Genomic DNA, 27,364 nt, shown 5'->3' with positions numbered 1-27,364 from the left:
TGTGACGTGACCTGACTCCCATCACCTCGCCGCTCCAGGTCCAAGAGGTTGGGGAGACGAGCCTAGCAGGGAGCCCCAATGAGCCACACTTCCCCACCACCCCCAAAACACAAGGGGGAGCACAAAGGCAGAGGTCTCCCCCGGGGCTCAGAAAGGTGATTGAGCAGGGGTCCTTGAGGGGTGCGAGGCTGGCGCAGTGGGTGTGGGGGAGCCGCCTCCTGCCTGACCCGCCTGCCCACACCAGGGGCAGCTCCTCCCGGGACAAGGACCGCAGTGCTACCATCAGCGGCTCTGTGTCCATGCCTGCTGGAGGGAAGGGAAGCCGGCCCAGCGGCCCTAACAACACAGCCCAGAAGGTCCCCAACCGCCTGATCAGTGAGAAGTCCCCGTACCTCCTGCAGCATGCCTACAACCCTGTGGACTGGTACATACCTGCCCTAAGGCAACTGGGGGACAGCCCCTCCTAGACCCTGGCCCCCCTACTCCTGAGTGATGGATGTCCTACCTTGCTGGGCCTAGGTACCCCTGGGGACAGGAAGCCTTTGACAAGGCCAAGAAAGAAAACAAGCCTATCTTCCTCTCAGGTGACACACCCACTGGCCCTCAATGGGGCCACAGGGAGTGACAGTGGGAAGGGGGACAGGTCCTCGGGCTTCAGGGGACCCTGGGGGGCTGGAGGTGAGGGCCACCTCCATTCCAGTGGGGTATTCCACCTGCCACTGGTGCCACATGATGGCGGAGGAGACCTTCCAGAATGAGGAGATAGGCCGCCTGCTCGGTGAGGACTTCGTCAGCGTGAAGGTGGACCGCGAGGAACGGCCAGACGTGGACAAAGTGTACATGACCTTCGTGCAGGTGAGCACTGCGCGGCCCGGGTGCAGCAGTCCCTGTCGGTGAGCAGCTGGCCTGACCCTGGCCCTCTCTGTCCCTCCAGGCCACCAGCAGCGGTGGGGGCTGGCCCATGAACGTGTGGCTCACCCCAAGCCTCCAGCCCTTTGTGGGGGGCACCTACTTCCCCCCCGAGGACGGCCTGACCCGTGTGGGCTTCCGCACCGTGTTGCTGAGGATCCGGGAGCAGGTGGGCGTGTGGGAGACACCAAAGCGTGGGGGTGGGATGAGGGAACAAGCGCCCACTGACCTGAGCACGCCTCCGCCCCAGTGGAAGCAGAACAAGAACTCCCTGCTAGAGAGCAGCCAGCGAGTCACCACTGCCCTGCTGGCCCGCTCGGAGATCAGCATGGGCGACCGCCAGGTGCCGCCCTCAGCCTCCACCATGAACAGCCGCTGCTTTCAGCAGCTGGATGAGGGCTACGACGAGGAGCACGGTGGCTTCGCGGAGGCCCCTAAGTTCCCCACCCCAGGTCAGCACCCCCCCACCCCAGGTCAGCACCACCCCCCACCCCAGGTCAGCACCCCCCACCCCAGGTCAGCACCACTCCCCACCCCAGGTCAGCACCCGCCCCCGTCAAGACCAGACATCTTTCTTGCACATGCCCGGTGTCCTTGCCCTTGACCCCTGACTTACACCATGAGCTTCCGACCCTTGACCCCGGCCTGGCTCATGTTGCTGTCTTGTCAGTAGCTTTCTGCTTCCCAGTGGCCTGATGATTTTTTTTTTTTTTTAACCCAGAGCCCTCACATGGGGTTATATCCCCAGCTTTTTTTTTTTTTTTTTTTTTAATGTATTTGGTACAGGGCCTCACTACGCAGCTAGGACTCATAGTGATCCTCCTGTTTTCAGCCTTCCCAGAGCTGGAATTACAGGCATGTACCACCATGCCTGGTCTTGGTGGCCAGCTCAGCACACCCAGGAGTGGGGCTGGCCTGGCATATGGTGCCAGGGATCGAACCCTGGTCCCTGCACTTGCCTGAGCAGGTGCTTAGTCTGCTGAGCTATCTCACTGGCCCTTCCCAGCCATTTTTATTTTTATTTTTTAAGGAGGGTCTGGATTTAAATTTTGGATCCTCCTGCCTCAGCCTCCCAGAGAGCTGGGATTGCAGAAATATGCCACCACGCTTGGCTCTGATGATGTTCTGCTTTCTGGCTTGGGCAGTGATCTCATGACCTCTGGGGTGACTGCTGGCTTCCTCACCCCAGCCTGGCCAGAGGCTATGTGTTGGGTAACCCCCCCCCCCATCCTTGTGTTCTTGGCAGTGATCCTCAGCTTCCTGTTCTCCTACTGGCTTGGCCACCGGCTGACCCAGGATGGCTCTCGGGCCCAGCAGATGGCCTTGCACACCCTGAAAATGATGGCCAACGGGGGCATCCGGGACCATGTGGGGCAGGTGAGGGAGGCTGTGTGGCCGGGGGTGCAGTGGTGCAGCGGAGGCACTAGGCACTGTGCAGGGCCAGAGGCTGGGATCAGCCTCCAGCCCCGTGTCCTGGTGTCCTGCCTGGCACAGGGCTTCCACCGCTACTCCACCGACCGCCAGTGGCACATCCCCCACTTTGAGAAGATGCTCTACGATCAGGCGCAGCTTGCCGTGTCCTACTCGCAGGCCTTCCAGGTCACTCCGAGCACCTCCGGGCCTCCCTGGCTCCCTGGCCTCTCCCATGTGCCACTGCCCCCTCGTCCCTCTCCACCGTCCCAGGAGAAAGTGGCCCCCATGTACCTGGGCCACTTGGTCACCTCTGTTCACAACCTCCCCCTCGCAACCCCAGATCTCCGGGGATGAATTCTACTCTGAAGTCGCCAAAGGCATCCTGCAATATGTGGGCCGTAGTCTGAGCCACCGGGTGCGTGTCCCCCAGGCAGGCAGCCTGCTACAGACGCGTCGGGCCTCCCCCACCTCCCTCACCCTCAGGTGTGGAGCCTGACAACTGTCCCTCCCGCAGTCTGGTGGCTTCTACAGTGCTGAGGATGCAGACTCACCCCCGGAGCGGGGCATGAAGCCCAGGGAGGGTGCTTTCTACGTGTGGACGTCCAAGGAGGTCCAGCGTCTCCTTCCCGAGTCTGTGGCAGGCGCCACAGAGCCTCTGACCACGGGCCAGCTACTCACCAAGCACTACGGACTCACAGAGGCCGGCAACATCAACTCATGTCAGGTAAGGGGATCTGGGGTTTCCTGGAGGGAACTGGGAGCCTTGGGCATATGCAGGCTCCTTGGACAAAGGCATTATCCCCAGGACCCCAAGGGGGAGATGCAGGGCCAGAATGTGCTGACTGTGCGCTACTCCTTGGAGCTGACCGCTGCCCGCTTTGGCCTGGAGGTTGAGGCCGTGCAGAGTCTGCTCACAGCAGGGCTCGACAAGCTCTTCCAGGCCCGGAAGCAGCGGCCAAAGCCACACCTGGACAACAAGATGCTGGCTGCTTGGAATGGTGAGGCAGCCCTGGCCGAGGCATCTTCCTGTGGGGAGCATTCCCTTCACCTCACTCTTCATGCCTGCCAGGCAAAATGCGGATTCTTTATTAGATTTATTATCCTGAATTAATTGTTGCTGTCATCACCATCACTTTGAGATGATCTCATTTTGTAGCCCAGGCTGTCTTTGAACTCACAGCAACCCTCTTGCCTCAGCCTCCTGAGGGCTAGGATTACAGGCGTGCACCACAATGCCAGCCATCACCCTTAATTTACAAAGAACAAATTGAGACTAGAGTCTAACTAACCCACTGCGGTCACGCATGAGGCCCAGAGTCCAGCCCTGCCTGGTGCTGGAACCCGAGATCCAGAGAGGTGGGGGTGGGCTGGGCATCTTGGGAGTGCACTGGCCACTTGTCACCCACGCCTCTGACCTCTGTCCTTCCTACCTTCCAGGCCTGATGGTTTCTGGCTATGCTGTGACTGGGGCTATCCTGGGCATAGACAGGCTGGTCCACTGTGCCACCAATGGTGCCAAGTTCCTCAAGCGGCACATGTTCGATGTGGCCACGGGCCGCCTGAAGCGGACTTGCTATGCTGGCACCGGGACCACCGTGGAGCACAGGTGGGGGGTTGGGCACATGGTGGCCTCTGGCCCTAGCGCATTCGCAGCCTGCATTGGACAGTGCGTCCATTGTGAGAGGGTCACCTTTCTGGGCCTGTTTGCATCTCTGGGGACTGCGCTGGCAATGGCTATAGGAGAGCTGGGTTTTGAGGATGTGGTAGAAAAACATGAAAAGGGGCCACTCTCTGTGACAGCCCTGAGCTGACCCTGCCTGTCCCTTCTTATCCATGCCCCTAGCGAGCCACCCTGCTGGGGCTTCCTGGAGGACTATGCCTTCGTAGTGCGGGGCCTGCTGGACTTGTACGAGGCCTCGCAGGAGAGCGCGTGGCTGGAGTGGGCCTTGCGGCTGCAGGACACGCAGGACAGGCTCTTCTGGGACTCCCAGGGTGGTGGCTACTTCTGCAGTGAGGCTGAGCTGGGGGCCGGCCTGCCTCTGCGAGTCAAGGACGGTCAGTGTGGGCAGCAGCTGCTGGGGCCCTGGACTAGGCCTGGGGGTGAGGTGGGTGCAAGGGCAGTGTGGTGGTGACGCAGCTTGGCAGTGACATCTCATGCCATGTCTATGTAGCTCCTGGGGTCTCCTGATGTTGCTAAGCCTGTTTCTTTTCATGCAAAAGGGAGCTAAGGTTGGTGCTGGTTGAGGGGGTGATGGAAGATGAACCTTGCACTTGCCATAGTCCACTGAGCCCCGATTTAGGCACTGAATGAGGTTCACTGGTCAGTAATGATGAAAATGGGCCAGGCAAGGTACAGGTGAGCCCGTTGCCAGGCATGGTGGCATGTGCCTGTAGTCCCAGGCAGATGCTAAGGCAGGGGGACTGAAAGCTCTAGGACTGCTGGACTACGTAGTGAGCTCAAGGGCAGGCTGGACTACATACGTAGTAAGATCCTGTCTCAAAAAAAAAACAAAGGGAAAGAGTGAAATGAAATTAAAGGCTGTTGGAAGCCAGGCGTGGTGATACATGGCTATAATCCTAGTGCTCTAGGAGGATGAGGCAGGAGGATCACAAGTTCAAGTCCAGTCCAGGCAAGTAATTAACAAGACCCTGTCTCAAAAGAAAAACTCAGAAGGGGCTGGGGATATAGCTAAATGCAAAGGCCCTGGGTTCAGCCCCCTGTACCCCAAGAATAAGAAAGCCCTGTACCATGAGCCTGTTCCTTCCCCATGTTTTGTTTGTTGTTAACATCTCCTCAGAGAGCAGGGTTCACTTTTTAGTACTCAAGGGAGGCTCTTCTGTCACCACTATGTCCCCAACGTATAGGACAGTCCTGGCACACGGTTGGTGCTCAATAGTTGTTAGCTGACAGGTCTCAGGGTCTTGACAGAGAGGCTCCATGAAGCATGTGATAAGTCATTTAACCAAGGCCAGGGTGGCCATGTGGTCACCAGTGAGCTAGGGAGGAAGCAGCACATACCCAGAGCAGGAGGCCTGTGCTGGCCTGCAAGAGAGGTGCGAGGGCGCTAAGGCTGGCGCTGAGCACCTGAAACCCGCCGGGCTTTGGGGGTCTCAGGCCACTCTAATCAGTGTACAGAATGGACAGGGCAGGGCAGGAAGACAGAGTGAGCCGTGAGGAGGCCGATTGTGCAGGTGCCATTGAGGCTGGGCTGGGGGCGCAGGAGCCAGGGTGGTGGGACCTGCTGTTGTGGCTCATGGGTGGGTCAGGAGGCTGGAAGGAAGTTTCCACTCTGGCCAAGGCAGTCAGTGCTGGAGAGGATCAGCCATGGGCTGGGAAGCCTGAGCTGGCTAGAGAGAAGGAGTCTGCCCTCCTGAGACTCCAGGACCCTCCCTTGCCAACCCCTGCCTCCCCCTGCCCTGCAGACCAGGATGGAGCAGAGCCCAGCGCCAACTCGGTGGCGGCCCACAACCTGCTGCGGCTGCACGGCTTCACCGGCCTCAAGGACTGGCTGGACAAGTGCGCGTGCCTGCTCACCGCCTTCTCCGAGCGCATGCGCAGAGTGCCCGTGGCGCTGCCGGAGATGGTCTGTGCTCTCTCTGCCCACCAGCAGGGCCTCAAGCAGGTAGGAGGGGCAGAGGGGCCACAGCAGGGACATTGATGTGGGCAGGCCTCCGGGGCTGTCCCCACGTAGACCCGTGTGTGTGCAGGTGTCCGGGAGGCGGGTGTGTGGGAAGGTGGCATCTGAGCAGGCCCGTGCCGGTCTGAGCACTGTCCCTGGGCTGGCACAGTATGGAGGAAGGTGGCAGGGGCTAAATATGGGTCCCCGCTCCTCCATGAGGCTCCGTGTATCAGCCTGCTTATTTCCATCCTGTGTGCGAAACCCTGGAGGTGTCAGGGTGTGTATGCCTGCCTCTCTGGGTGTGTGCAGTGTGTCTGCCTCTGTGTGTGTGTGTGTGCACGTGGGACGCACATGCAGTGCCCGCGTGTGCACAGGTGCCTGCTCTGTGCTCCCGCATCCCAGCCGTGCATCCACATGATGCATGACACTACACACGCGTGTTCTCCTGTGAGTGTGCCTGCGCATCGCTGCCTGCCACACAGTATATCTGATGTGGCCTCTGAGTGCTGGGGTTGCACCTCAGGTTGGGGTGCAAGGATGGTAGGGAAGCCCTCTGGGCCCTTCCTGCCTGTGACCCTGGCTTGACCTTTCTGTTTCGGCCAGATTGTGATCTGCGGAGAACCCCAGGCCAAGGACACCAGGGCTCTGCTGCAGTGTGTGCACTCCCTCTACCTCCCCAACAAGGTGCTGTCCTGCACCCTGCCCTCCCCGCCACATGTGCCCAGCGCTGTCCCTCGCAGACTCCTTGCCCTGATGTCCTCTGCTGTGCCCACCCCAGGTGCTGATTCTGGCTGACGGGGACCCCTCGAGCTTCCTATCCCGCCAGCTGCCCTTCCTAAACACTCTGCGGCGGCTGGAGGACCGGGCCACCGCCTATGTGTACGAGAGCCAGGCCTGCTCCATGCCCATCACGGAGCCCTCTGAGTTACGGAAACGGCTTGTCCAGTGACTCACAGCCCCAGGCCTGGGGCAGAAGGCCAGGCTTCCCAGCACACTCAGGCCCCACAGGGCCGAGCAGAACCTGTGGCCACCAGGTGACCTTGGCCCTTGTCTCTGCTCCCCATGGGCACCCATGCACTCTGGAATAAGCCTAACAGCATTCCGTGGTGATTCGGGCTCTTGGCCTCGTTTGTGAGGGAACCTGCATACTGGGCCCCTTTCTCTGAAGAGCCCCACTAACCCTGTCCTCTCCTGCCCCTGCCCGCACTCATGGCCATGAATCTGAAGGAAACTGAGACCAGGGACTAAACCAAGTGTAGAGGACTGGACTAAGGATAGGGTGTGTACCAGGCCAGAAGGGGAAACCCCATTCCTCATCCTCAGGAGGGGGGCTGAGAAGGGGACCTATCCCGTGTTTTTCTACTATATTAAGGATTGAACCCAGGCCCTTTGAGCTGGGCTGGAACTTGCAAGCCTCTTGCCTCAGCCTCTCAGGAGGCTGGCACTTCCAACTGGCACCACCCTGCATGGTTCCCATACTGGGGTTAGGGAAGGGCCCGGGGGTGCTGCATAGGAGCGCCTGCATTTCACAGACTGGCCACTTTGGGTGTGTCCTGGTGCACCTGGGATTAAGACATTTCTTTGGGAAAACCCCTTCCCCCCACCTTGGGCCTTCACCAGAAAAGAGGCAAGGACTCTGAGGGAAGCTGCATTATTCACGCCTTGCTTGCTTGGAAATTTCTGTGGTCCTACAAAGAATGTGCTTTTGTTGGGGGCTTGTCCTTCCTGCTGCAGAGGAAGCTGGTGCCCACCCCCATCCTCCCACCCCCGTGTTGGGAGACACTCTGGAGTCCAGTCGGTGGCATGCATACCTTTTTAGTCTCCAGAAACGCATGCAGGCAACTAGGGCCTTTCAGAGTTCTGCAGAGTCGGGGCGTCCTCTCAGTCCCCAAATCCCAAAAGCCCAATAGCTAAAAGAAGCTGCTAGGGACAAGAGCTTGGATGAGACATTTCTTATGGAGCGGAGCAAAGCAAGAGGGAACCGGGAAACTGCATGGTTGCTCCCTGAACACGGCCGCACATGGCCACACACGGTCACTAAGACTGTGTTAGTTCTGTCTGGGTAGCCAGCCCATCTGGAGGGGATTAGCGCTCGGGCCAGCAAGGTTGGCTGGGCCCATTCTTGGTAGAGTCCGCTTGGCCTGGCCAGGAAGTCGGATGCAGAGCTTGGCCTGGTGGAGGGGGGGTATGGGGAGGCACAGGTGGCCTTTCTGGCAGCGAGGGCCCTGGCTCTGAACAGGTGGGCAGTCTGCACAGCCCTCTGCCACAACCATCTTGCTGACCTGCATGAGTGCAGAGTGGGCAGGAGCCATAACTTCAGCCTCTACGGGGAGCTCAGTTGTGGTCTGGTGAAGGTGAGGGTCTAGCGTGAGAACTCCCAGTACACAAGGCACTCCCTGTTGTCCTTGGGGTACAGTGGAGATCACAGAGTGCCCTCTTCCCCAGGAGGTCCAGGCACCGCCGTGGAGGAGGGTGAGTCTAGGGTCTTCCCTCCACCTGCTGCCTTTGAGTGTGTCTCTTTCCCTTTGAGTATCAGGCACACACCTGCAAGTGGGTCCCGAAGGAGTTGGGGCCTTAGAGCATGCGTTCGCCTAAGAGCGCTTCATTTTCCAAAGTGGGTGAGGTTGAGTATAAACCTCACTGATGTGAGATCTGAAGGTTTCCTAGTGTGTGTGGCCTCTGTCCAGGGCTGTCGAGGTGACCAAAGAGAATAAATGTTTGCATGATCCCCTAAGCAAAGCATGTTACAGATGGGAAGACTCAGCTTCCTGGGAGCCACAGGGGAGAGGGGGAGTGGCAGAGACCAGGGGGCTGCTGGGGACTGCTGGGGCTGGCCAGCAACCCTTACAGGGGATCTCCCTCAAACCTGGAGGAGACCTCAGATAACCTGCAGGCCTGACTTCTTCATGGGAAAACAAGCCCAAAGAGAGGAACTCTCTCCCCTCTCGCTACCTGGTTATTCATTGAACAAAAACTTACCAAGCACTTACTATATGCAGAACGCTAGAGAGGCCTTAGTGAACAAAATGAGCACTGCCCCTACCTCAGGGCATGAATGGCCTAGAGGGGGAGACAGATTTCTTTACCACAAGCATAAACGTATGGTTCCAGCCTGGGCTAAATACTGGGAGGATGTAGACTTTGAAAAACGTTTTTAAAAAATTTCTGTTGATGCCCATTTGCAGTAAACTCACATTGATCGTGAGGAGTTGGCACCAGTACGCAACATGTCTAAGTTCTCTTCACTTCCACTTGCCCAGGATGGAGACTTCTGTCTCAGTTCTGTACCCGTGGCACGTGAAAATACTGGCTAGAAAGAAATCCAGGCTGAGGAGGGGTGCTCAGAGCCAGGACCCCAAGGCTGGTCTTCAGGACCGATTCTGGTATTGCTTGGCAGCCTTCAGCCCTCAGTGCCACGCCTGGAAGCTGAGTCCACTCTCAGGATGTCATAGATCTCTGGTACACAGGTTACAGGCCACCAAACCAGGGGAGCAGTTCTTAGTGCACGTGCGCCTGTCCCCTTTCTCTAAGGGGGAGCAGTTCAGGGACAGGGTGCCCTGGAAGACGCTCTAGGGTGCGGGGCACGCTAAACACCAGACCCAGCAAGCTCCTCTGGCCTCATTTCCTCATCTCCCCTGCCTGTGTCAGCCGCTCTGGGGCTTCGGACCCTGGGCAGCAGGGCAAGCCTGCCTGCTAGACTGCTTACCCGCGGGAGGCAGGAAGGTGTGAGACGCACAAAGCAAACCATAAATAGCCCCCCTTTCCCAGAAGATGACCTAGAGTTCAAGACGGCTAGGCACCACACGCACACGAGAATGAAGCAGAAGCTCCCGCCTGAGACTTAGGCGCTTAAGGGAAGCTGCTCATTAGCATGATATGCAAATAAGCCGGCCTCATTTACACAACTCGGTGCCCGGATTCGGCGAAAGGGCAACCAGGGAAGCGAGGGCGCAGCAGCCGCTCTGCGCCACCGGCCTGGCGGGGCTGAGGAGGCCCCCACCCACGCCGCCGCGGGGGGCCGGCGGAGCTGCGTGGGCAGCGCGGCTGGGGCAGTGGGAAGTAGGCCGGGGAGCCAGGCAAAGAATGCTGGGGGTCACCCGTCCACCTTCGGCCTCTCCCGCAGAGGTTGGGCTCTAATCCTCGGTGCCCTGTCCCTCCCCCCGTGCCCAGTACCATCGTGGACCCCAGTTCTGTGGTACCCAGCTTTTGGGGACTGACCCTGGCAGCGCGAGAGAACTCGGGGTGAAGAGAGGGGACGAGGCTGGGGTCTGGGCCTGGGTGAGGGTTTATGCTTGTGGGAAGATGAGGGAACTCCGAAAAGCTACAGTCCTGCGGACAACCTCCCCCTAAGCCATACAGGGACTCCAGAGGGAGAAACTGAGGCACGGAGTCAGGGGCAGGTGGGAGCTCTCTGCAGGAGTGGATGAAGCCCAGTTGGTGCTGCCAACTCCCACACATTCGAGGCTCCTGCAGGTCCTTTTGCTATGTCTCAGGTTCTGCAGTCCAGGGTGACCTGGCTGGGCTACGAGTTCAAGCACGAGTCCTCTGGAGTGGAGTCTACATCCCTCAGCCTTCCTAGGGGCACAAGCCTCAGGGTCTGCACACTAGTTAGGAGGTTGAGGTCAATCTTGATGCGGGCCGGGGCGCCAGGACCCAATAAACTCAGGAGGCCGGTGGAGGCTACGCGCAGACCTAGCCTACCGGTGCCTTTTCCTGGCTCCTCCTCTGCCCCCAGCTCCGCCCCTCCAGCTGAGGCCCCGCCCCCGAGAGGTCCGCCCTGCTGCTCTGCTGCCCAACCTGGATCCAGGGTCCATCGACTATGTTGGCGATGGGCCTAGTGGAGACCCGAAATTTGGCGCTGGGACCCAGGTCGTACCCCTTGCCCCAGTGCTTACCGTCTCCTGTCTTCTTCCGACCTGACCAGAGCTGAGCTCCGCCTTCTGGCTGCTGTCCAATTCGGGATCCTGAACAAAGGATGCCCAGGTTTTGTGGCGCTACCCTTGGACCGGTCTCCAAATACTCTGATTCCCCGGGGCTCCCTCCAGGGGAGTCCCAAAGACCCCAATAGCCAATCGGAAAGTGGGTTCGGCCTGGGCCGCCATCTCATTGGCTCCAGCCTTTGGGAGCGGACCCAGGGGCAAGGGGAGGGGAGAGGGGCGGTCCCGGGATTTGGGGTGGGAATCGGATTCCAGCTGTGGTTCTCTCCCCCCCCCACCCGCAGCCCCTCCTGCACTGCCGCGGCGACTGACCAATAGGCGCACAGCTTGGGGTTGGCGGTGCTCGACGATTGGCTGCAAGCTCGCCCGGGGAGGGGCGGGGCCAAGGCTTGAAGTTGGAGTGAGCGATCCAGCTGCGGCGCGCGCCGTGCTCCTCGCCGCCGCTTTCGCTCGCTCGCTCCGCGGCTCGGCCGGAGGAGGAGGCAGTGGCGCCGGCGACAGCTACGGCATCGGCAGCCACCGCGGCGGCGGCGGCGGCGGCAGTAGCATCTCCGCCTCCACCCCCGCCCAGGACAGCCCCCCACGGTCTCCCCGCCCACCCCCTTGGGCAGTGAGCCAGCTGCCCGGCGGAGGAAGGAGCCGCCCCCTGCCCCCCCAAACCCACCCGCCGGGAGCCGCTCCTCCCCTCCCCCCCCGCCGCTGGCGCGGGGCTGGGACGATGCTGACCCCTTAGATCCGGCTCCAGCTGCGCCGCGGGAAGAGGGGGCGCCCTCCGCGGGCCCCCGCCGCTCTCTGCCGGGCGCCCCCATTTCCTTCTTTCCATCTCGGGGCCGCTTTGCCGAAGGGAGCGCGGATCCCGGCATAGGAGCCTGGGCGGCGAGCGAAGAAGCCGGACAAAGTGAGGGGGAGACGGCCGGCTGGCCCGGGGTGCCCGGGGACCCCGGGAAGTGGGTTGCTCGCCGGGGGGCTGCCCTGGAGCCGGCGCCCCGCGGGCAGCATGGGAGCGGGGCTGAACCGGCCCTGCTGGGGGCTCAGCCTGCGCCCTAGGGCTCCCCCAATGCGCCCCCGCCGGGACCCCCCAGCTGCGTGAGGACCCCTCCTCCGAGGGGCTCCCGTGCCCCTCTCCGAACCCCCGGGCCCCGGCCGGCCGAGGATGGACGAGGAGGAGGATGGCGCGGGCATCGAGGAGTCGGGACAGCCCCAGAGCGCCCTTCGGCTCAACGACCTGTCTGGGACCGGGGTCCGGCCGGGGCCGGGGTCAGCGGAGAAGGACCCGGGCAGCGCGGACTCCGAGGCCGAGGGGCTGCCGTACCCGGCACTGGCCCCCGTGGTTTTCTTCTACTTGAGCCAGGACAGCCGCCCGCGGAGCTGGTGCCTCCGCACGGTCTGTAACCCATATCCTTCAGTGCGCCCTGGGCCGGGCTGGAGGGTCCAGGGTGGGGGGACTGGTACCCAGAACTAGGGAAGTCAGAGAAGTGAGCCTCGAGGGTGAGTAGGCGCGAAGGGGGCCGCTCAGGAGAGGAGGGGCACCGCGATGGGAGCAAGAGAGGATCTGGGCCGGTGAGGACCCTGGGGGAGACCCACCTCCATCCACACACACCTCAGTCCTCCTTAGGGGTGAGGGGATTGAGATCCAGGCTCGGAGCGGAGCGGAGAGGAGACGCGCCCCGCTGGTTTGCAGCTGGATGCTGTCCAGATGTGGGCAGCGGAGGGTCGTCATCCTCCAGATGTGGGGAGCTTCAGGAGCCTGGACTCTCCTCCGTCCGCCGCGGGTTAGCGAGCTGGGTTCGGTTTCCGAGTTTGGGGGCTGGGGTGGGGAGGAGGCTGCGGGGGGAGGAGGGGAGACCGCAATCTCCTGGGTTTTCCTCCTGCCCCCGCCCCAAAGTTTGCGGCGGATTCTAGGGTGTGATCCCCACCACCTGGTTCTGAGGGCTGAGGTCTTTACTGACCCAGAGGGAGATGTTGGGGGGCGGGGACCAGGTCTTAAACCCCCCTCCAAGCCCCCACCTCCCGGGTTGGAGGCACAACAAGGAGATTCCGGCGGCGGCTGATGTCAGGGGTGCAAAATGAGAACAAGATGTGGTGGTGGTGGGGAGCCGTCTGCCCCCGGAGCTGGACTGGAGCCCCTTTCAGCTGGAGCCCAATGCGGGGAGTGCCTCCCTCCACCTCAGTTCCTCGTTTGATGCTGAATGCTTAGGATTGGGCTAGGAGATTAATTATTTATTTATTTATTTATTTATTTATTTATTTATACCGGGAACTGAACTCGCGACCCTGCTCTTGCCAGGCAGGCATCCTGCTGCTGAGCTATATCCCTGGTCCCTGGGCTGGCAGTTTTGTGCTGGATTTTTTTCTTGTGGAGAGGAGTGTGGCAGAAGCTTTGGCACCTAGGGGGATGGGATGGAGCCAATCCAGGTTACCTCTCCCCTTTCAGAATCAGTGCCGGGCTGATGGCAGATCAGGTATGGGAGACTGCAGTTCTGTGAAACGATTGGGGTACTGCGTGATTGCTAAGGACTCAGGTCCACCACTTCTGAGTCTGCTCTGTGGATGGGGGCTTGTGCCTCACATTCCAGGAATATGTATTCAGCACCATACCCTAGCCTCTGCCCTGTGTGGAGGGGTTGGAGTGACCCCGGTCCTCTCAACCCAAAGTGCTGCTTCTCTACCATAGGGCCCCCAGGAAAGGAGGGGTTGGTTGTGCTGTCATCCTAGGTCATCATGACACCTTCTCTTGGCTCAGTCCTGCCAGCCCAGAAATTCTGGGGACTCAGGGTGGGAGATCCCGGGTCCAGGGCGCTACTTCAGGAAGTGGGTGATGAAAATCTTGGTACTGCCATCCCTCTGTGGTGCTGTTACCTCTGAGGTGCAAGGCCCTGTATGAGGTCCCCAACTTCTGGGTCCTTGAGGAGCCCCCTCCCCCCGAGCCCCTTCCTCTCTTCTCTCTGAGCTGCAGAAAGAGATGGGGTCTCAGAGGTCTGTGGTCCTTCTGGATAGGCACCTATTTGAGCTGGGGGGCCCCCAACCCCAATCCCTTTCTCCTTAGCTCAGTTACTGGAGATGGGAAAAGAATATTGCTAAAAAGGATGGGCCTGGGGCATCTCTCTGTGCCCCTGGCCACCTGCCTCCTCTGTAAATGGGAAAGCCCTCCAGCACCTCTCTCTTTCTTCTTGCGATCCCAGGGAGACCATGAGATCTCTCCCCTCTCCCTTCCCATGCCCTCAGAAGCAGACCTCCTGGCCCTGGCTCCAGGTGTAGCAAAGGGTCTGCAGACAGAGGTCCTCATGGAAGAGGGCAAGTGGCCAGGGATGGATGAGAGCCCAGTGCCCATTGAGAGTAGGGAGCAGGCTTACCCTGGGCATGGGACACCCTTGTCACTAGGTCGGGACTAGCAGCTGAGCCTACATTGGCTGAGCTCATGTTGAGAACAACTTCTTGGCGAGGGGGTTGCCCAAGCCATGTCTCTGGTGTCCCTGACCTATCCAGGTGCCAAGGAGAACCTGTGCATTTGCTGCCAGAGGGGCTCTGAACTGCATCTGGGGTCTTGGTCTTCCTCCTTTGCCCTTTTTGGCATCTGTAACAACACCTCCACGGGCTCCAGGAGTTTCTACCTCTGAGTATGAGGGACATAAAGACCCTTCCCCCAGATAACTACAGCTAGGTAGCCTTTCCTTGGCCATTGTTCCTTTCCGCCACTTCCTGTCTCAGCCTCCCTAGGAGACCAGGTTTCCTAGAGAGGAGATCTAGACGTTGTAGGTAGGGAATGAATGATGTGTGTGTGAATGTGAGCGTGAGTGAGTGTATGTGTATGTGTGTTCTGGGGATAGTGGAAGGGCAGCAGTAGGAAGTGTCACACTAGTGCGGGTCTCAGTCCTGGGGAGAGCAGGGCACAGGCTTGGTCAACTCAGAGCCAGCGGGGGCCCTACCCCCAGGTTCTAGGGGTGTGCTGGCCTTTGCCGTGCGTGTTTCTCCCCGTGTGAGGGCGTGCATTTCCCCTCCTGGGAGGGAGATCCTGATCATTCCCTCTCTGGCTGTTGTGTCACATCTGGAAGTTTGTGTAGGAGTTTCTCCAAGCTCAGAGCCCAGCACAGCTTTTTCTCATTTGGAAATCACAGGCTGGCATTTGGGATGCCGAGAGAGGGGAGTGGGAGGGGGCCCGAGGGGGAGAAGGGATCCTGCCAGGAGCAGGGGGACGGGTGAGGGGGGCGGCCTGAATGGCAGGAGCCCTAATGGCTTCCAGAAGTGGATGTGAGTGTGTGACCGTGCGTCACTGTGTGTGTCTGAGTGTGCGCCTCAAGAAGGAGGGGCCCCAGGAATTTCTGGAGTCTTCCTTCCCTTGCTGTGTCCCAGTGCCCTGGGTCGGCCTGCTTCTTCTACCTAGGGAGATGGCTCCCTTTGGTCCTCAGAGGAAGTGGGGTGTTGGGGGTTGTCCTAACTCCCCAGCAGGGCTCTCTTCCCCTTGCCGGTCTCCAGGTTCTACAGATGGACGGCATTCAGCATTCTGGGGAGAGGGCGATGAGAATTGAGGGGGGCCAGGAGCTCTTTGCGCTGTCTCCGTCTGGAGCCCACCTTCCCTGTGGGTCACACACGCCTTCCCACCCGCTGTGCTCCGCTGCACTGCGGAGGGACTCCCCGTCACCCCCGGTGCCAGTTGGAGCCTTTCCTGGGACTCCCCCCACGCTGGTCCTCCCTTCCCTGGCTGCTCCCGCCCCAGCCCTCACCCCGCCCTGCCCGCCTCAGCCAGGATGGCGACAGACAGTGCTCACACACGCAGACATGCGCACAGGCGCGCACACACAGGCACAGACGCTTGAATCGGATTTCTGGCCTATTTCCCCTCCCAAAGATTCCAGCGCCGCGTGTCTCTGGTGTCTCTGTCTCCAGTCGCTGTCTCGGGGTGGGGCTGGCTGCTGCCTTCCGCTGGCTTCAGGTTTCCCTTCAGCTGGAGCCTTCCCACACACCCACCCACTGGAGCTGGAAGCTGGCTTGCAGGAGGGGGGCTCGGCCAGGGAATCCCCCTTTCCTTCTGCCTGTGGGGAGTCACCAGGCTGTATCCGGGTCCATCCTGGGGAGTCCTGAACCCTGGGAACACCAGCCTCTGGGTGGGATCGGGGTGAGGTCCTGCTCACCCCACATCTCCAGCTTTTACTAGAAGGGCAGGATTCCTGGGTCCAGGCCCATTTCCTCCTCAGTGATCCTCAGTCTCAGATTTCCAGACTCCTGGGGGGAAAGGCAGCTGCAGAGGGGCCTGCCTCCCTTCTCTGCTCATGCCCAGAGCCCTGTGCCCCTGGAGGCCCCTGGCCTGCCTGGCTCACCCCTCCAGCTGCCAGGCCGGGTGAGGGCTCTGTCTAGATACAGCTCCGTGGAGAGGATGCGTTTGTGGAGATAACATGCTCTACTTCTCTCTCCCAGGAGGGAAAAGAGGAGGAGGAGGAAGAGAAGGAGGAGGGCTGAAAGTAGGGTTCCTTTCCTGCCATTTCCTTTTTCTCTGCTTTTGATGGTGGGTTGTGGGGAGAAGAAAGATCCTCCCCTCTCCTGCCCCCACCCTTTGGGAGCCACTCCAGCCTGGACAGTCACCATAGCAACAGTAGACATGTGACTGCACAGGTCTCTCATAGTCACTATGGCAACCAGTGTCCCCCTTCCCTTGGTTACCATGGGGATCTGTCACATGGTTCCCCCAACCTGATAACCTGTGGGTCTCCTTGCCTCCCCTTCCCTGTATGAGGAGAAGCTGGCACTCTGAGTAAGGGGAAATCATGTGTAAGGGGGTCTCTTTAATTACCATGGCAACAAATCCACACCGCCTGGTGACACATCCTCCTGTTGTCATGGCAACAGAAGAACATCACACGGTGACATACTGCCACATTCCCAAGGCAACAAGCCCCACCCTGAAAAGGGTGAAAGACCTGTCCCCCATGAATTATTCCTCTAGTCAGATTGTCCCAAATTTGCTTGTCCTTTGATGCCAACCTAAGGTGAAGAGGAGGGGTAGGCAGTAGGCAGGATGCTCCTGGAAGTGGGCTGAACCCCAGCCAGCCCTTAGCAGGGGCTTTTCTGGTAAAGAGTGCCCATGGATAGATTCTGGCTGGGCGACGCCCCAGTCTGAGCATGTGTAAAGGAGGACAGAGGAGGGACAGTTGCTGGGGCATTGACTGTTCCCTACCCCCATGGTTATAATCAGCCCATCACTACTGAGGACATGAATGGTGAGGCAGCTGGCTTCTAGACAGGCCGACCAATCAACTGACCGATGGGTTCATTTGTTCATTCATTCATTCTCCTCATGCCTTGATCATCTGCTCCATGCCAGGCGCTGTGCTAAGCTCTGTAGGGGGAGAGAAGGACAGGGTAGAGTAGAGGAGCTCACAGCTCAGGCCGGAAGCCAAGTGTGCAGACGCCTTCATGTGGTGTAGGCAGTGCCCTCGGAGGGCTTCAGACCCACGCGCATGAGCTCTTCTGCCTGGGAGGACCACCCGTCCCTGTGTGGAGACATCAGCTCCCCTTGCACGACAGACGAGTGGGCAGCGTGAGGACAGCGACAAGTCCTGGAGCCGGATCGTGTCCTTTCCTTTCCAAGTGATGGCTCCCTCCCTGTCCCCCTATTCCGGGGTGACCCCTGGCTGACCCCCGTTCTGGGGAGCGATCCACTGGGCTCTGGCTGCACTCAGGAAGAGAGTGCCTTGCAGCAGCGCTGTTTCCCTTTTCTGTCTGCTTACCCCAAAACCTCAAACTTTTTTTATAAACACTCATTCTTGTAATGGGTGGAGGTTAGAGCAGTTGCAGCGTTTGGGGACCACTGATGTACCAGAGACAGAGCGCGAACAGGGATGTGTGTTAGAAGGCAGAGACACCAGGTGACCCAAGAGAAGTAGAAAGAGAAAAAGAGGGCCTGGCCAGGGCCAGCTTGGAAGGGGTCTCCAGGGCCCTGGACATTCCTGCTGGTCTCCGTGCCTGACCTGAACCCCTCATTGCCAAGGCAGGAGACTGCGTGTGCTGGTCCCTTCTGAGTCTGGCATGGTGGGCACACAGTCTGCTGAGACCCGCTCTCCATCCATTCCTGGTAGACCCTCTCCCCTGCACCCCGTCTCAGCTTGGCCCTAGACTCTTTGCTCTTCCCTCCCTCCAAATATTTCCCATGGGAGAAACAGGCTGTGTGGTCGTTTTTCTGTGAGTCTGGGGCCTAGAACCTACTGAGGTCCAGAGGCCGTCTGTCCATTCTGCCAACAGGCTGGACTGACTTCCTCAGCAGGAAGAGATTCAGTAATAAAGGTCTCAGACCCCACTGCTGTTCTGAGCAGTGCTGAAAGGTAAGAGAAGATGTGAGGACAGTGTGGCATGTGTGGGGTGCTGTCCGTGGCCCGGCATGGGGCTCACGCCCAGTGTGGCATGGCATGAGGCTCCCACGGTGTAGTACTCAGTGCCTGACTGTGTTGAGGCTGACTGAGCACTTGGCGAGGTTGAGGCTGCAGCTACAGGCTCCTTATCTGTGAGGTGCCAAGTGGACCTGGCTGGCAGCTCTTCCAGGCCCACCTGGGCAGCCACAGGGTACAGAAGCTGGCATTGTAGATGGGGAGCTTGGAGTCCTCTGTGTCACCCTGGCTTCTTGAGGGACTTTGGCTGTATCTGCCTCCGCCTCCTTGGGTTCCGGGAAGCGAAGGGACCCAGCCTGGGTATTTCACAGGGCTGCTGTGAACATCTGCCGTGGCATTTGTGAAAGCGCCTGGTAAACTGTAAGGCAGCCATAATCCGACTGTAGGTTTGTGTAACACGTTCACATACATTATCTCACTTTCTTCTCACATTTATCCTGCGAGGTAGGGAGAGCAGGCTCAACTCATCACAGGCTCATGGTGCCTGGCATTTCCACAGGCACGATCGATTCTGTTCCCCAAATGGCTTGTGCAAATAGTCAGGGTATTTATGACTGGTCCTCCTCTACACATGTGGGGGCTGGGTCCACAGGGATGGGATCGCCAAGGTGAGCCAGGACCCTCCTGTCCCACTCCATGGCAAGCCAGAGGGGGTTGGGAGGTTGACAGGCAGCAGGCTTTGGGCAGGGTATGAGGGAGCACTTCCCGGCAGCCGTTTCCTTGACCCCGGACACCTGGTTCGAGCGGATCAGCATGCTTGTCATCCTTCTCAACTGTGTGACCCTGGGCATGTTCCGGCCGTGCGAGGACATCGCCTGTGACTCCCAGCGCTGCCGGATCCTGCAGGTGAGTGTGAGTGTGTGTCGGGGTGGCTCAGCCTCAGGTCTCACAGCCTTTGATTTGTGCTGGGGGTGGCTAGGGAGATGGGCACGGTCCCCCATCCCCTTTTCAGTTTCAGCAGCCTCTTGTTCCCACCCCAGGCCTTCGATGACTTCATCTTTGCCTTCTTCGCTGTGGAAATGGTGGTGAAGATGGTGGCCTTGGGGATCTTTGGGAAGAAGTGTTACCTGGGAGACACTTGGAACCGGCTCGACTTTTTCATTGTCATCGCGGGGTGAGGGCCTGGGCTGCAGGTGGGAGAGTGATGGGTCAGATCAGTGCCCTCCCTGGGTGCTTCCTGCACACACCCCAGCCCGGGGACGGCTGTTTCCTCCCTGACTGTCCACTCGGGGCCAAGGCTGCCTGCCTGCAACAATCTGGCCTGTACGTCTCCGACTTCATGGCTTTCCTGCTGGCTCTGCTTCCTTCTCTGCGGGGTCTGACCTTGCTTGGAGGTGCCCACCCCAGAGCTGACCTTGGGATCTAGCTGCAGGAGAGGGAGGAGTCAGGGTATCCTCGCAGCAGGGCTCCTCACTGACCTCTTTTGACTCCCTGGTGGCTCAGACTCACAGGGCCTCTCTCTGGACCCCTCCCTGCAGGATGCTGGAGTATTCGCTGGACCTGCAGAATGTCAGCTTCTCGGCTGTCAGGACCGTCCGTGTGCTGCGACCGCTCAGGGCCATTAACCGGGTGCCCAGTGAGTGACCCCTCAGCCCCTGGGCAGGGAGCCCCAGGAGGAACTGTGGCCATCTCATTCCCCATCCCTACCAACCAGTCCTCATCCAGCCATGGCCACAGAAGCTTGGGCAGAGGGCACTCAGCAGGGAGCAGGGATGCTAGAGCCACACAGAGCCCTGGCCGGGCACTGGGAGCATTACCTGGGAAGGGCCCCTGCATTTCAGCCTGGCTTTAGGTCAGAGTCTCAGAAACATCTCAGATGATCCTTCTAGGGGGATCTGGAGGTGTAGGGAGAGACAGAGAGGGTGCCTGGCCAGCAGGAGGGGGACAGGAAGTGTGAGTGGCCTCTTCTGGCCAGCACAATCTCTCAGGCATCCTGGCCATCATTGGTGAGGCCACACTGACCGCTCGGGCCAGGACTTCTCTCTAGACAAGGCCACTCCACACCTTATCCTCCCCGGGGGTGGTGGCTACGCTCCCCTCCCCCTCCACATCCCCTTCCAACTCGTTGCAGCAACTGCCGGGACCATTATCTAAATTAAACCGCATTGGTTTCTGGAGCCAGAGAAGGTTTGGCAGCTCTGGTTCCCCCAACGTCCTGCCCCCACCTGCACTCAGGCCCCCTTCGCAACTCCTCAACCTCCACAAGCTGCAGATGGTCCCCACTGCGGCCCCTGGAGAGGGAGCGCATATCTGGGCCGCAGTGCCTGACTGTGTGCCTGGCATGGCAGCAGTCCCTGCGTTCTGCGTGTGTGTGTGTGTGTGTGTGTGCGCGCGCACGTGTGTGTGTTTGCGCACGCGCGCACTGTGTGTGTCCTGGGGGGTGGCAGGGTGCCCCAGTGTTAACAGGAGGGGCATGCCCCGCCTCCATGCTGCCCCAGGTGCCGGCTGAGAGATTGATAGACCTCGTCTTAACAGTCTAAGCACTGGTGTAATTCCCTAATAAACCTGGAGGAATTGATCTCAGTTGGAACAGGAGCAGCCAAGGGGGAGGGGAAGGGGGAACAGAGCCCAAGCCAGGGCTGGCGGGGTGGGGGCAGGGTGACGCAGTCACCAAGCGGGCTCAGGAGCTGCTGTGTGGGTGGCTCTGTCCTACAGGGGAAAGGGGCCATCGAGGGACACTTAGGGGGTCAAAACCGGCCACCCGAGATCTGTGCATCTCACAGAAGGCTCGGGGGCTGAGGGCTGTTGGATCCCAGACTTGGAGTGAGGAAGGGGACAACATCCCCAACAGGACATGTGTCTGGGGGGGAGGTCATGACAGCTCCCCCCCTGACAGAGGGCAGAGTTGTGTCTCTTCCTGTCATGATCTGAGGATTCTGGGGCTCTCTGCCTTGTTTTCCCCAGTGACCCAGTGGTGATACCATAGAAAGATAGGGTGACTGTGTGCGGTGAGAGAAGGCCGTGGGAGGTGTGTGCCCGCGCTTGTGTGTTAGGGAGCAGGATTTGGAAGCACAAAGCCTAAATTTAAGTCCTCGCGCCTACATTTAGCAGCTCCCATACTAAGCGAGTCGTGGCGCTGCTGTGAGCCTCAGACTTCCCATCTGTAAACTGGGGTGATACCACCTGCCTCACGATGGGGTGAGGTCAGACACCGCAGTTATTCTGACCTATTGGGGGTGGTGCTATGCACAGCTTAAATGGGGACTGGGGGCTGCAGAGGCTGTCTGGGGAGTTGCGTGTGATTGCTGTTCCCCCCTCCAGCTGGAGCTCGGCTGCCTCAGCTCAGAGCTCCTGCACGGGCCCCCTCACGGAGCTCGGCCTGGCACCCCCAGCGTGGCCTCTGCCCCCGCAGGCATGCGCATCCTTGTCACGCTGCTGCTGGACACGCTGCCCATGCTGGGCAACGTCCTGCTGCTGTGCTTCTTCGTGTTCTTCATCTTTGGCATCGTCGGCGTCCAGCTGTGGGCAGGTTTGCTGCGCAACCGCTGCTTCCTCCCCGAAAATTTCAGCCTGTGAGTGGTGGATGGGCTTGGGGTGGGGGTGACCCGGGAGGGAGGGGCTGGGCCCTCCCCTGGGCCCTGGCTTTCTGTTGTCAGTGACAAATCTGCTCTCATACCTGAGACACGTCTGGCCCTCAAACTTGGCTACACCTTGGAATAACTTGAGGAGCTTCGATGGTTCCAGATGGCTGGGTACCCTATCCAGAGATTGTGACTGCATTGGTCCAGGGTTCATATTGGATACAGGGCATTTGAAAACTCCTGCACTGCTTGGTGAGGGGACACATACCTGCAGTTCCAGAATTCAGGGACACCGAGGCACGAGGATCGTAAACTTCGGTCCTGCCTGGGCAACTTAGTAAGACCGTGTCTCAAACTTAAAAAAGGGGCTAGATATGTAACTTAGTATAAGGCCTTAGGTTCAATCCCCAATACAGCTCCCCAAAAACTACAAAACAAAACAGGCCGGGTATGGTGGCGCACGCCTGTATGTAATCCTATCACCCAGGAGGCTGAGGCAGGACTGATGTGAGTTTGAGACGAGTCTGGGCTGCAAAGTGAGTTCAAGGCCAGCTTGAACTGTGTAGTGAGACTCCATCTCAAAAAGACAAAACACAAGCAAACAAACCAGACAAAAGTCTTAATGTGTAGCAGAGTTTGAAAACCAGTGCTCTACGACACGGGTCTCCAGCAGCCCTGTGTATGCCCAGACTCCTGCCCTGGCCAGTCGCGTTGCCCTTGCAGGCCTGGCTTGGGGACCCCATGTACCCCGGCACGCCCATCTTGGGTGCCCTCCACAGCCTCATTGCCATCGCCCCTCCCCACCCCGCAGGCCCCTGAGCGTGGACCTGGAGCCCTACTACCAGACGGAGAACGAGGACGAGAGCCCCTTCATCTGCTCGCAGCCGCGGGAGAACGGCATGCGCTCCTGCAGAAGCGTGCCCACGCTGCGCGGGGAGGGCGGCGGCGGCCCGCCCTGCGGCCTGGATTACGAGGCTTACAACAGCTCCAGCAATACCACCTGCGTCAACTGGAACCAGTACTACACCAACTGCTCGGCGGGCGAGCACAACCCCTTCAAGGGCGCCATCAACTTTGACAACATAGGCTACGCCTGGATCGCCATCTTCCAGGTGGGACATCGGGGGTCACGGTGCCGCCCTGCAGAGGTCCCTGTCCGGCCAGAGTCAGGGTCACAGCCTCTGGACTTCAGGGGCTCAGAGTCAGCCTGTCCCTCTCGGCCTCTCAGGTCATCACGCTGGAGGGCTGGGTGGACATCATGTACTTCGTGATGGACGCTCATTCTTTCTACAACTTCATCTACTTTATCCTCCTCATCATCGTGAGTGACTCTTCTGGGCCCCGTGGGAACAGGGCATTGTGGGGTCATGGGGGGATGACATACTTGGCTCTCAGGACAAGTCCAACAGGAGGATGAGGAGTCCGGAGCAAGCCAAAGTCAAGGCCTGGCCCTCACTGACTGCTGTAGGAATGGCTCCCCACGAGACCCCACGCCTCAGGATCCTCCTGCCAGGCGGTGCTGCCTCCCCTGGGGGCGCTGGGAGATGTAGAAGGCCATTCTGATTTTTCCAAGAACTGGTGTATGCTGTGGGCACTTGGCTGGGGGGAAGGGAAAGGTGCTGTAAATGGCCTGAAATGTTTGCAAGCAAAGAACTGTTCCATCTCAAATTCTAATCAGCGCTGAGGAACGCTGCTGGATCTCGTTCCTTCCATCTCAGAAATTCCAAGTCGGTATGAAGGCAGAAGACAGGCACTAGCCACGGGGTTTACTACTCCCCACCACTCAGGGTGAATGTTTTCACTGCTGATCTGACTGATAGCTGAGACTTGTGGAGCACTTGCTGGGCTCCAAAGGTTGGGTCACTGGGTCGAGATCACACAGAAAGTAAGGGCTGCAGCCGAGACCTCGACTCCGGGCTGCTGATTCCTGGTCCAGCCCTTGGCCGCTGTCATCAAGAGGCCAATGATTTACCCAGATGGAGGGACAGATGTTGATGGGAAGGCGTTAAGATCTGCTCAGGACCTGCGACAGGTAGCAGATAGGCGAAGGCCGAAGGAGGCAGCTCCCAGGCTGAGAAGGACAGACCCCTAGGAAGACTAGGTCTCCAGGGCATCCCTGCCTCTTTCCCTGGTGTGGAACAGAGGCTGGGCTTGGGGTGAAACCTGCCTAGGGACCTGGCTCCATCCCCCATCACCTTAGGGTGAGCTGGGTGCTCCAGGGAAGCTGGGACTTCTTACCATCAATGCCATCCTCCGGCTTGCTTGGGGTGTGGGGACAGACAGGGAGGTGAGGGCCTAGTTTCCTCCCTCCCACACACCCCCGAAAAATCTTTCCAAACAGCTCTCTGGAATCATACCAGTGAAGCTAATTATCATAATTACTAGGACATGATCTAGAAAAAAAAAAAAAATCTGCTTTGTCACCATAAATACTCATTTCCGTCCTTGAGGATTGTTGTCCAAGCAATGGCTGGCCTAGGGCCCTGGGGAAACCGAGGCACGAGATGGGAGCTAGGGATGGGTGGGCATGTCAGAGAGGCAGTTCGGCTGGTCCATGAGGTCCAGGGTTAAACTCTTTGCTCTGCTGGGAGAGGGGAGAGGCACCAGGAAAGGGGTTCGGACCCAGCCAGTCATTCTCATTTTCAGATAAGGGCCAATGATTAAGGAGCTCACACAACTAGAATTGGGGCTACAAAGGGGAAATCCTGCAAACAAATCCTAGAGGTTCAGTCCGATTTGAATGCCCTCTGTCCTCCACATGTAGCTCCATCCACGGTGTTCTCTTTCCTGTAGGAACCAGGTCAAGGTGCTTAGAGTCTCCCTCAGGTAGTGGAGTTTAGGGGTAGGGAGTTGGGAGGTGACCTTGCAGGACACTGTTATAGCCCATCACAGCAGGGCCGGCCAAATGGGGCTTGATCCCTGGGCCTGCTGTGCTGGCCCCACTCCCAGGGTGCACTGAGACAGTGATTGAGACTGGGTGTGGTGGCACATGCCTGTAATCCCAGCTCTTGGGAGGCTGTAAACAGGAGGATCACTATGAGTCCGATCTCCTAGTGAGACCCTGAACATCCTGTAGACCTGTCCCTAAAATAATAATAATAATAATAATAATAATAATCCATCATGGCACCTTGGAATTTCACAGGGTCGGATTCAAGTCTTAGCCTTGCTCTGCCTTAGCCAAGTGATCTCGGACAATTCTTTGACCTCTCTGAGCCCCAGCCTCTTTACCACTCAGGTGGCGTTTGCAGGAGCTGCCAAGAGAGTGAGACGTGGTCCTGCCAGGAGCATTCTTGAGCCCGATGCTGGCCAGTGGGAAGCTCCCAAATGTGGCCACTCGCTTTTCTTCAGGACATCTCCTCTTCCTGTCCCCACCCCTACAGGTGGGCTCCTTCTTCATGATCAACCTGTGCCTGGTGGTGATCGCCACGCAGTTCTCTGAGACCAAGCAGCGCGAGAGCCAGCTGATGCGGGAGCAGCGCGTGCGGTTCCTGTCCAATGCCAGCACCCTGGCCAGCTTCTCGGAGCCGGGCAGCTGCTACGAGGAGCTACTCAAGTACCTGGTGTACATCCTCCGCAAGGCAGCCCGCAGGCTGGCCCGGCTCTCTCGGGCTGCTGGCGTTCGGGCCGGGCTCCTGAGCAGCCCGGTAGCCCTGGGGGGTCAGGAGCCTCAGCCCAGCAGCAGCTGCTCTCGAGCGCGCCGCCGCCTGTCAGTGCACCACCTGGTGCACCACCACCACCACCACCACCACCACTACCACCTGGGCAACGGGACGCTCAGGGCCCCCCGGGCCAGCCCAGAGATCCAGGACAAGGATGCCAATGGGTCCCGCCGGCTTATGCTGCCACCGCCCTCAACGCCCACCCTTGCCAGGACCCCACCTGGGGGTGCGGAGTCTGTGCATAGCTTCTACCATGCTGACTGCCACTTGGAGCCCATCCGCTGCCAGGCGCCCCCTCCCAGGTCCCCCTCTGAGGCGTCGGGCAGGACTGTGGGGAGCGGGAAGGTGTATCCCACTGTGCACACCAGCCCTCCACCTGAGATGCTGAAGGAGAAAGCGCTTGTGGAGGTGGCCCCCAGCTCTGGCCCCCCCACCCTCACCAGCCTCAACATCCCCCCTGGGCCCTACAGCTCCATGCACAAGCTGCTAGAGACGCAGAGTACAGGTAGGAACGCCAGGCGGGGTGGACTAGGGGTGTGTGGCCAGGGGACCGGGTCTCAAGATTCCCATTCTGCCTCTTGTGGCTGTGGTGCCTTTATCTAGTCCCCCACTTTTCTTTTTTTTTTTTTTTTTTTTTTTTTTTTGGCTGAACTGGGGATTGAACTCAGGTCCTTGTGCTTGCCAGGCAAGCACTTATTCTACTGAGCTATTTCCCCAGGGCCCCCCCTCCCCCCCGCTTCTTTAAGTCTTGCTTTCTAACCTGTTAAACTGGGCACTGTAATTCATACACTGTGACAGTGACTGGTGTCCTGGAACATGCTGCTGTGAGGTTGTCACCCCCACTGGCGCCCGGAGGGGTGCCTGTCACATGCTTTGCAGGCAAGAGCCCCTTGCAGCCTCCCGACAGCTCGGGGACAAGCTTGCCCCGTGCCTGTTTTCCAAATGCTGAAAACAGGCTGGGTGGAGTTGCAGAACCTGCCCGAGGATGTGGCCTTGAGGACTGGTTCCAAGGACTACCTGATTCTGAACCCCACAAGCTGTACTCCTTGTGACCAGGCTCAGAAGAGCAGTGGTGCTCACTGGGGGGGTGGGGTAAGGAATGTGAGTGTCGTTCCCTCCCCTTGGAGATGCCCAAGCTGAAGCAGCAAGTGTTGGACGCTGCTGGGCCGATGGGACACCTGTGTCGTGGGTGAGATGCTTGCTGCTGCCTGCAGATGGGTCCCTCAGACAGGTGGCCTCCCTACAATCGTGTTCTCTGTAGCCACAGCCCAGGACTGGGATTCCAGGAAGGACATGCCATAGGGAATGGGGATACTCAGGTTTTGTAGGGATATATTTTGGGGTCGAAAGGTGTTATCAGAACACAGCGTATAACTTCTTCCCCTGGTTTCCATGGAAGGCCACACACAGGCACCAGTGTTCCCAAGTCCTCTGTGTAAAAGGCTGGAGTGGGACCATCATGACAGTCAGGTGTGCTTAGGGGAGCCCTGTATCTCCAGATGCAGTCAGGGTGGGAAAGGTCGCTTCATGTCCAGTTGGAGTGTGGCTCTGAGCCCAGAGGCTCCATGAGAACCTTTACCTGGTGGTCTCAAGGTTCTTTGCTGAGCAAATGGACTTAAACTATATCGGTAGCTAGGCATGGTGGCACATGCCTGTAATCCTAGTGTTCTGGAGGCTGAGGCAAGAAAATCACCATGAGTTTGAGGCCAGCATGGACTACACAGTGAGTTGAAGGTCAGTCTGCACTACATAGCAAGGCCATGTCCCTAAAACTAAAATGAAATAGTGGGACATGGTGGTGCATGCCTGTAATCCCAGCACTCAGGAGGCTGAGGCAGGAGGATCGTTGTGAGTTTGAGACCAGTCTGGGCTACAAAGCGAGCTCAAGGCCAGCCTAAACTGCATAGCAAGACCTTATCTCAAAAA

At 59.0% G+C, this 27,364-nt stretch overlaps 2 protein-coding genes across 10 annotated transcripts in view; both read left to right on the top strand.

Moving 5' to 3' along the window:
* The first annotated feature begins 40 nt into the window (after positions 1-40).
* Spata20 (spermatogenesis associated 20) lies at positions 41-7,025 on the top strand. The gene is made up of 16 exons (XM_023717903.1): positions 41-155; positions 245-424; positions 520-584; positions 701-855; positions 935-1,078; positions 1,160-1,361; positions 2,156-2,286; positions 2,404-2,508; positions 2,663-2,737; positions 2,837-3,046; positions 3,128-3,320; positions 3,760-3,928; positions 4,166-4,377; positions 5,746-5,945; positions 6,546-6,626; positions 6,721-7,025. The coding sequence occupies exons 1-16, from the start codon at positions 79-81 to the stop codon at positions 6,889-6,891; spliced, it is 2,370 nt and encodes a 789-aa protein (XP_023573671.1). The 5' UTR covers positions 41-78; the 3' UTR covers positions 6,892-7,025.
* A 4,467-nt stretch (positions 7,026-11,492) lies between these two features.
* Positions 11,493-27,364, top strand: part of Cacna1g (calcium voltage-gated channel subunit alpha1 G) — a 59,206-nt gene continuing 43,334 nt past the window's right edge. For 4 of the 9 annotated variants that reach the window (XM_023717899.1, XM_004633606.2, XM_004633599.1 and 1 more), the window contains exons 1-8: positions 12,016-12,274; positions 18,990-19,101; positions 19,236-19,369; positions 19,734-19,831; positions 21,608-21,767; positions 22,588-22,888; positions 23,005-23,097; positions 25,160-25,943. In XM_023717899.1, coding sequence (XP_023573667.1) covers positions 12,033-12,274; positions 18,990-19,101; positions 19,236-19,369; positions 19,734-19,831; positions 21,608-21,767; positions 22,588-22,888; positions 23,005-23,097; positions 25,160-25,943 — 1,924 coding nt within the window. In that variant the 5' untranslated portion in view covers positions 12,016-12,032. Of the gene's footprint in view, positions 12,275-18,989; positions 19,102-19,235; positions 19,370-19,733; positions 19,832-21,607; positions 21,768-22,587; positions 22,889-23,004; positions 23,098-25,159; positions 25,944-27,364 lie in introns of all 9 variants that reach the window. The other 5 variants (XM_004633611.1, XM_004633609.1, XM_004633604.1 and 2 more) reach the window with 2 other exon arrangements.

Source organism: Octodon degus, unplaced genomic scaffold (genome assembly GCF_000260255.1).
Source record: "Octodon degus isolate 3935 unplaced genomic scaffold, OctDeg1.0 scaffold00056, whole genome shotgun sequence".
In the NCBI taxonomy this organism is placed as follows: Eukaryota; Metazoa; Chordata; class Mammalia; order Rodentia; family Octodontidae; genus Octodon; species Octodon degus.
The sequence above is the reverse complement of the archived record's forward strand: the minus strand, read 5'-3'. Positions and strand labels throughout refer to the sequence as shown.